The sequence below is a fragment of the Leptopilina heterotoma genome, unplaced genomic scaffold (assembly GCF_015476425.1).
Source record: "Leptopilina heterotoma isolate Lh14 unplaced genomic scaffold, ASM1547642v1 Lhet_275, whole genome shotgun sequence".
NCBI lineage: Eukaryota > Metazoa > Arthropoda > Insecta > Hymenoptera > Figitidae > Leptopilina > Leptopilina heterotoma.
In genome coordinates this window covers 1891146-1900194 of record NW_025110983.1, presented here as the reverse complement: position 1 = coordinate 1900194, position 9049 = coordinate 1891146, and the positions used below count along the sequence as shown (strand labels likewise).

Below are 9049 nucleotides of genomic sequence, written 5' to 3'. Positions count from 1 at the left end.
TTTGAATGCGATTTAAATTTAGTTCCGTTCCCTGTCGTCAGGTGTCGAGCGAAACGCGGGAAAATTCAAATTTTTAAATTTTGACAATTTTCAAAAGTGTAAAACGAAATTAATATTTTTTTAATTCTATTTGTAATGTTAAGAACATATTCCAAATTTTTGTTTATTTTTAAATAAATAAACAAATTAATAAATTGTTAAAATCTAAAAATCAAACAAATTTTTAATAAATAGTTTAAATAAACATCGAAATATTAATTTCTTTTTTATTTGACAATTTTTTGCAAAGGCAAATTTTTTTTTTGTAAATTTTTATTTCGTGAATAGGTGAATAAATAAATTGTTAGAGTGCAATAGGAAAACAAGTTTTTAAAAAGTTTAATTAAAAAATATTTAAAAATTAAAAAAAATTTTTAAATTAAAAAAAATTTTTTTAAAATAAAATTTAAATTTAAAAATTATTAATTAAAATAAATAAACTTTTAATTTTTCTAAATATTGTTAAAGTGAAGAAAAAGAAGCAAATAAATAAAGTTTTTGCGTTTTTTAGTAAAATAAACGACAACAATTTATTGTTTTAAATACAATTACAATTATTAAATTTAATACAAAAAAAAAAATTGTTTTTTTGTTTCAATTAGAAAATGTACAAAAAAATGTTATAAATTTTCTATTCTAAAAATAATTTTCTAATATTTATTTTCTATTTTTCAGGAAATTATTTAATAACTTCCCGAATATTATTACAAAAATTGTCTTTTTGTTTCTATTTTACAAAAAAAAAAAAAAATATACAATTAAAAAAACCCGGAAAAATGATTAAAAGACAAAGAAAAATTTTATAAATAAAAAAAAATTCATTACTGTACAATTAATTAACAAAAAAAAATATTATTATTACTATTTAATAATATTTAAAAACAAATAGATTTTTTTCTTTTCTTCTGTAAAAAATTCTTTCTACTTTTATAAAAGTGGAAAATTTTTCAACAAAAAAAGTAAATAAAAACAGAAATTTGTTAATTTTCTAAATAAAAAAATAAAAGTTCTTTCTTTAAAAATCGAAAATTTGTAAATTGAGGGAAAAAAGTTTATTTTAGGTAAAGAAAAAAATTTGTAAAAAAAATATTTTCTTGTGAATTAAGGAAAAAAAATTTTTCTATTTTAGTAAAAATAATTTTTTCTACTTTAGCAGAAAATAATTTGAAAAAAAAATTTTTTGTATTTTTAAGTAGAAACTGACAACTTATAACAAGAATATTTTTTTGTTTCAATAAAAATAATTTGTAAAAAGAATATTTTTTTCTATTTTAATAAAAATAATTTGTAAAAAGAATATTTTTTCGTTTTAATAAAAATAATTTGTAAAAAAAATATTGTTTTCTATTTTAATAAAAATAATTAAATTTCTTATTTTTTCCCTTTTAAGAAAGAAAAGAAAAATTCTTCCTAGATTACAATAAAACAAGAGTTGTTTTTCATGTCGTGAAAAATTTGTCAACTTTTCGAAAAAAAATGAAAATTCCTGCCAATAATTGACAAAAATTGCTGACAAATTGCAGGACCTGGAAGAAAAAAAAATTCAAGAGTTTAAAATAGAAAAATCTCTGCAACAATTAAAAAAATTTTTCAAAGAAAAAGAAAAATCAAAATTTTGCATTTTTATATTATTTTAATTGTTAATTATTTTAATAATGATTATAATAACTATTTAATTAAACATACTTTTTTTAATTATACATTTTTTCAATTTTAAATAAACATAAATTTTAATTTTTTTTTCGTAATTTTTCTTTTTAATTTGTAATTGAAATTTTTTAATCATTAAAAACAGTTTTTTTACAGTAAAATTTTTAATTAATAATTATTAAGTACCTTCATCATTTGCCAAGATTTGTTTCCTTTTGAGGATTGCATATAACACAATTGTCCTGTAAAAAGAGAAATTTTGAATTTACAATTTTACAATAATAATAATAATAATAAATTATTTTTAAATTTAAACGAATACAAAATTTCAAACCAGGGACCTTTACGAATGTTTAGTTTAGTTTTAGTTTCGGGTCGACACAAAACTAAATTAAACGTAAATTTTTAATTTAGTTTCGTTTTAAAATCGGTCCCTGTTTTCAAATTATCAAGAAAAAATAATTTTCTTCTAAAGAAACTTACCACAACTTCCAAATTTGGCAGGCAGTCTTCATGGAACGAATGTTTACAGTAAAAAATGACTAGATTTCTGGGTTCTAAAAGAAAAATACAAAAATGAATAAATAAGTAATAATTAGAGTAGAAAAATTATATTGAAAAATTGAGTAAAAAAAAAATACTAATTCACATTTTTATCGAAAATAAAATACAAACCTCTTATGATTATTTTTCTGTTGCACGCACCACAAATTTGATCATCTGCAAAGAGAAAAACGAAAAATAATTAAATGAACAAACGAGTAAATATTTGAAATTTAAATTAAATAAAATTAAACTTTTTCTTGTAAATTTCTGTCGATTTTTATTTTTTTACTCTCACCATCAACGAAAATTCCTTTTTCATGACAACGAACGAGCCTCTCGTGTAAATTAAAATAGTCATTGACGAGTATTTTTTTACATCCCTCTTGTACCGACACTTGAAGATTATAATCGCACATCATTTTAACTAGAGCTTTCTTTAAACCGGGAATTTCCAACGACGGCTCTATCCTCTGAACCATAAGCCTCGGATCAACGTACGTTCCAATTTTTTGCAACAGAAACGTTATGGCCTCTAAAAGAAACAAAGAAAAGCACATGGAAATTAATTTAATATTATTATTACTGTTTTTCTTTCAAATAAAATGTTTGCTTTCAATTTTAATAATTTTCTTTTTAAATAATTGAATTGTTTCAAAGAAATTAACAAATTTTTTCATTGCTTTTAAGAATTTTATGAAAATTTTTGAGAATAATTTTTATTTCAACTAATTAGACCAAATAATAAAGGAAAATAAATAAAAAAATTGGAAAAGTAAATAAAAAACAATGAAATAAAAATAAAAGACGAAAGAAAAATATAAATTAAAGTAAAATAAAAAGACAGAGAGAAAAATACCCGGTTTATCGAGTGAATAATTAACAAGATCATTCCACAATTCCTCGTCGTCGTGCTCCTGACAAAATGCAATTGCACTCTCCATATCGTTGAGTTCACGTGTCATCAATGCCAATGCCTCCGATGTATTGCCAATTCGTCCCAATAAAAATACCATTTCTGGATAAAATTGTCGTTGACTGCAAATATCCAATGCTTGTTGAATTGGATAATTATCGGAGCGTCTCAATAATGGCAATAATTTATCACGCGAATAATCCGCATATAAACGAACAAGAATTCCATGGTATTTTCCTTTTGAATCCTTCGTATCTTTTTTGTCCAAAGCGTCCAAATACTAAAGCAAAGATATTTATCAATATTATAGAAAATAAAATAAAAAAAAAATAAATTAAAAAAATATAAAACAAAAGAAAAACAAAATAGTAATCAAAGAAATATAATAAAATCGAAATAAACTAAAAAAGGAAAGAAAATAAAAAAGCAAAATAAATTAAAATAAATAAAAAAAAAAATTGAAAAAAAGAATGAAAATAAAATCCAACTAATTAAAAAAAAGTAAATAATTGTTTACCATATAAAGGTAGCGATGATTATTTTGTAATTTTTGCACGACAATATCGGACGGCACACGTTCTTTATCGAGAAAAAATTGTATCGCCCTCTCGGCGTCAAGATCCATTAAACCCTCGATCATATCGTAAACGGCATTATAGAGTTGATGCTTTTGTATTAATTGAAATACATCCTTGTGTCGTAATTTCAAATACATTGCCAATGCCTTATCGTATTTACCATCGTGACTATAGAGTATTGCCAATGCTTCGAGTAATACATTTTGCCTCGAATTATTGCCCAATAAATGTTCAAGTACGCCATTAACCACCGCAGTAACTGTATATAATTTCGGTGACCATTCCTTCACTAATTGCAAAAAGCCATCGGGATCAATTTTTAAATATTCATAGAGTACCATTTCGTAAATTAATGGATCGAGTGTAATATCGCCACGTGGTAAATAGGCGGATATTGAACGTAATTGATGGACGCGTGCGAATTTGTAAACCTGAAATAACGAAAAGAACAAATTTTTAAAATTAACTCAATTTTCATTTTTTATTTATTTATTTATTTATTTTTTCATGAAAAAAATAAGTTTTTCTTTGCTTTTATTGAAATTATTCTTTTTTTGGGGATTTTTTTTATAAACTATTTCTGCCTTTTTGTGATAAATTATTTTTTCCCTTTTATTATAAATTATTATTATAAAAAATACCTCTTCTTCCCAGAGTTTTTTATTTTGCCCGAGAATCGTGAGACAGAGTTTTCCAGCTTTCTCGTATTTTTCGCACGCCAATAAATGATCTAAATAAACACGACCAACGTCCGTTTGCGTGTGTTTACAATCCTTGCCACCGTTTATTGTCACTGCCTCGAGGGCTCTCTCAAATTTTCTGTGCTCCAAAAGCCATTGTATACGATCGTCAGCGTCGTAGAGACTCGCGACGACTAAATCCTTTGGACTTACAATGAAAAATCTGTGAAAATAAATAAATCAGTCATTTTTTGATAATAAATAAATAAATAAATAAATATTACGAGTTTTGTTTTTATTCGAACAAAAAAGAAATAAATAAAATAGAAAAAAAAACCATCGGAAAAAAGAAAAAAAGAGTGAAGAACAGAAAATTTTTCTAATAACAATAAGAAATAATAAGGGAAATCAAAAAGAAGAAAAACCTATTTTCTTCGATGAGACAATCCAAATGATAGTCGTTGCAACTGTACTCCTTATAACCACGCAACGTCAACGAATTAACGCAAACTGTGGAGAAATCCTGATATTTTGGCTCGACAATATGTAACGTTGGTCGTAAACTTTTGCCCTCGTCGTCAAGAATTTTCGAACAACCAAGAAGAACGAGTTGATTTTCCAAGGGCGCAATCCCCGATATATAGAAATCAACTTGAAACGTTGAAACTAAAAATTATTAAATTAAAATTATCATTCTTTTCTGTAACTATTTTTATTATTTATTCTCTGAATTGGAAATTAATGAAAGAAAAATAGATATTACCTGGATCGACGACATACTCGGGTAAATCACGATTTGCCATTTCCAGTGACGATCGTTTTTTAATTTGACAAATTCGCACCGTGTCAACCCAGCCAATTAAAAGTGTTCTATCGTCCGACCAACGTAAATTGCAACGATAATGTTCGGGAATTGTTCTGTGAATCAAACACGAATAATAAATTAAAAATAATAAAGTAAAGAATATAAAAAATAAAATAAATAAATAAATAAATAAAAAATAAATAAAAAATAAAAATTTAATTTAATTTAATTTAAACGTTAAAAGTTTAAAATAACTAAATAAAGAAAAAGTAGGAAAATAGAATTTCTCACTCTGGAGATCGCGGCCATGTAAAAAGTCCCAGTGAGCAACGACTATTTAAATCGTAAACACGAACTCCCGTCGTCGATGCCCAAGCGACAAATTGTCCCGTCCAAGCGGTTGCAAGGACACCGCCTTCAGCCTCGCAAAGAACCGTTGGCTTCATTCGTGACAAAAAACTCTTCTCATAGAGGGTCAATTTATCGTCACCTATTTTTTTTTTTTTTTTTTGTTTTTCAATGAAACAGAAAAGAGAAAAATTATAAACATTAACGAAAATAGAAGACAAGAAAATTAGGAGAAAAGAAAAAATATAAGAAACATTGTAAAAATTATGAAAAAAGAAAGAAAATTATAAAAAGTAGAAAAACATTATGAAAAAAGAAAGGAAGAAAATTTCTGAAAAGAAAAGAAAATTTTGAAAAAAGGAGAGAAAATTACGAAAAGGAAAAATAAATTCCTCCCCCAAAAAACGGGAGAAAATTGCGGGAAGGAAAAAAATTTACAAAGAAAGAAAGAAAATAAATAAAAAAGAAAAAAAAATAACTCAAAAAGGAAAAGCAAAAGAAAATAACAAAAAAATGGGGAAAACTATGAAAAAGGAAAGAAAATTACAAAAAAAGGAGTAAAAGTTACGATGAGATAAAAAAAAGTCACAAAGAAAGAAAGAAATTTCGAAGAAGGAAAATATTACGAAAAAACGAAAGAAAATTACAAAAAATTAGAAAAAATTAGGAAAAATGAAAGAAAATTACAAAAAATGAGAAAAATTATGAAAAACGAAAGAAAATTACAAAAAAAAGGAATAAAAGTTACGAAGAGATAAAAAAAACTTCCAAAGGAAGAAAAAAATTTCGAAAATGGAAAAAAAACTAAATTTCAAAAAAAGAAACAAAAATTACAAAAAGGGTGTTTATCCCCCTTTTTGATGAAAAAAAGAGAAAAAAATTAAAAGAATAAAAATTACTTACGAATAGATATAAAATTACAAAAAGAGGGAAAAAAATTACAGAAAGGGGGAGAAATGACGAAAAAAAGATAAAAAAATTACCTACGAATAGAAATAAAATTACAAAAAGAGGAGAGAAAATTAGAAAAAGGGGGGAAATGACGAAAAAGAGCAAGAAGTACAAAAAAGAGAAAAAATTAAACAAGAAAAAAAAACTGCCCAAAAATAGAAATAAAATTACAAAAGAGAGTGAAAATATTGAAAAGAATAAAAAAATTATTAAAAAAATGAAAATAAATAAATAAAATTAAATAAAATTTACCAGTAATGAATCGTTTGGTATTTCCTGTTTTAAAATAATTCGGATCAATTGAAATGCATTTAACCAAACGTCCCGTACACATATTCTGAGTATTCTCTGGATTATAAAGACTAATTATAAAAACACGGCCATCGTCACTGCACGATGCAATATAATCGCCATTTTGATCAATTGAAATTTGATTCACGGCCACAGTGTGCGCTTGAAATGTTTTAAATTCCACTGCATTCCCTTGATGATCCAAAAGATGAATTGCGCCCCAATGCGAGCCAATGCAAAGAAACTGTCACAAAATTAAACAAAAAATTAATTTTAATTCAATTTATTGAATTTAATAATTAAATTATTTAATTACTCAATTAATTATTTCTTCATATTTATTAATTTCAATTCCAAACGAAATTTTTCTTTTTTCAAGAAAATAGAATAATTATAAACAATAAAGAAATTTTACTTCTCTTTTTTGGCAAAAGAATAAAAATCCTTTAAAAAAAAATTTACTCTTAATTCTTGTTTTAAAAGTAAATAAAAACAAAATTTTTGTTTTTTTTTTAATTTTGTGACTATAAAGAAATTCTAATTCTATTTGAAAAAAAAAATATATTAATCCAGTTTTTTAATAAAATTTTTATTTTTATTTTGAAAATTCTACTTTTGTTTGTAATTTTTTTTTTAATTTTCGTTTCTTTTACCTTTGGATGAACAGCAATACAACTCGCAGCATCCCTTTGGAGAATATTTTCCAAATGATTTCTCATTCTTACATATTTAAGTCGTGGCTCAATTTCATCCACTTCAGAATCCGATTCATCTTGACTTTGATCCTCCTTTTTATAAAGAAAGAAAATTTTTATTTTTAGAAGAAATTAATTCTTTTCTTTTTCTCAAAAACAAAGCGAAAAAGAAAATTAGAAACAAATAAATTAAATTAATTTAAAATCAAAAGACAATTAATAAAAAAAAGATTGCCAATAGATTACTTTCTGCTTTTTCTAAAAATTATTTATTTACAAATATAATAATAATAATAATAATTATAATAAATTATAAAATATTAATGATAATAAATTATAAAACAATAATAATAATAACAATAACAATAGTAACACTGTAACAATAATTACAATGATAATAATAATAAAATTATAATGTTAATTAAAATTAAATGTTAAGGTTGTTGGACGTGACTTAATAAAAATAATAGCAATAAACTTGTGACTTTTAATTATTAATGAATTAAATAAAATAGAAAATAATTTATTAAACTTCTTTTTCCACAGAAATAAACAAGAAAAGTAATAAAGAAAATCGAAAAATGTTGTATCTTCTTTCTTTTCGTAGAGAAAAGAATCTTTAGTAAAAAATAAATTAACAATAAAAAGACAAGTAGAGAGAAGTAAATAATTAAATTAAAGAAATAGAAAAAATAGAAACTGTAAACCTTTTTCTTTCTTTTAAAATTAAAAAAAAACATAAAGTTTCTTACCTTATTTGGATTATCCATGATGAAGTTAACCTCAAATTAAATGACAGATTGGAAGTAAATTGTCAAAAATAATAATCATTCATTGATTATTTATTGTCAACTGTATTCGTGCGTTTTCATAAAATTTTCCCAAGCGACTAAAACATCGAATCAGAAATGTATTTTCGTAGAAAAAATCAAAAAATTGTTGTTTTTCTTGTTATAAAGTTATAAAGTTTTCGTCATTTTTTTCTTTCTCTCTTTTTTTTGACATATTATCATAAAGGTTAGTTTTCAATTGAAAATATTCAATCAGGGTGGAGAAGGCCTCTGATTTATTGTAGAGTCAATATTTTTTAAAAATGTGTCCCAACTCTGATATTTAAAAGTTCGTAAATCGCAGCGTCCCAACTCTGCCTTTGTAGAAATTTCATGAAACTTAGCAACCCAACACTGTTATAGTAACACACCTTCCACGCCCTGACATCAAAATGGACGCTCTCGCTCTCTTGCCAGTCACTCAACATGTCAAAAGCATAAAAATATCGTGAAAAATCAGTCGACTAGGCAATAATTATTACAAAAATTAGTAAAAATAATGTTTCTCTAAAGTATTTGCGATAAGTTTTTAATAATATTTAAAAGATTGCTGCAAATTTTTGTTGTAAAAAGAAAAGTGTCTCATTTTACATTGTTTTCCACCAATACGTCATTTCATCGTTATTGCAGCGCAAGAATCGTCAAGTTTTTCTCATTTTCAAACGAGGTTAGTACATTTATTTACTTAAAAACTATTTTCTCAAAAATTTCTTTCGTTTTATT

General features: G+C 24.2%; 1 protein-coding gene across 1 annotated transcript; it reads right to left on the bottom strand.

Annotated features, from left to right (window-relative positions):
- Nucleotides 1-1363: 1363 nt before the first annotated feature.
- LOC122504001 (vacuolar protein sorting-associated protein 41 homolog) lies at nucleotides 1364-8507 on the bottom strand. Its single transcript, XM_043614820.1, has 14 exons — nucleotides 8249-8507; nucleotides 7455-7589; nucleotides 6763-7045; nucleotides 5503-5701; nucleotides 5170-5324; nucleotides 4832-5072; nucleotides 4368-4629; nucleotides 3666-4157; nucleotides 3092-3428; nucleotides 2531-2767; nucleotides 2365-2409; nucleotides 2173-2246; nucleotides 1876-1931; nucleotides 1364-1565 (listed from the first exon to the last, which is right to left on the bottom strand). Exons 1-13 carry the CDS (start codon nucleotides 8264-8266, stop codon nucleotides 1881-1883), a joined length of 2529 nt encoding a protein of 842 aa, XP_043470755.1. The 5' UTR covers nucleotides 8267-8507; the 3' UTR covers nucleotides 1364-1565; nucleotides 1876-1880.
- Nucleotides 8508-9049: the final 542 nt, after the last annotated feature.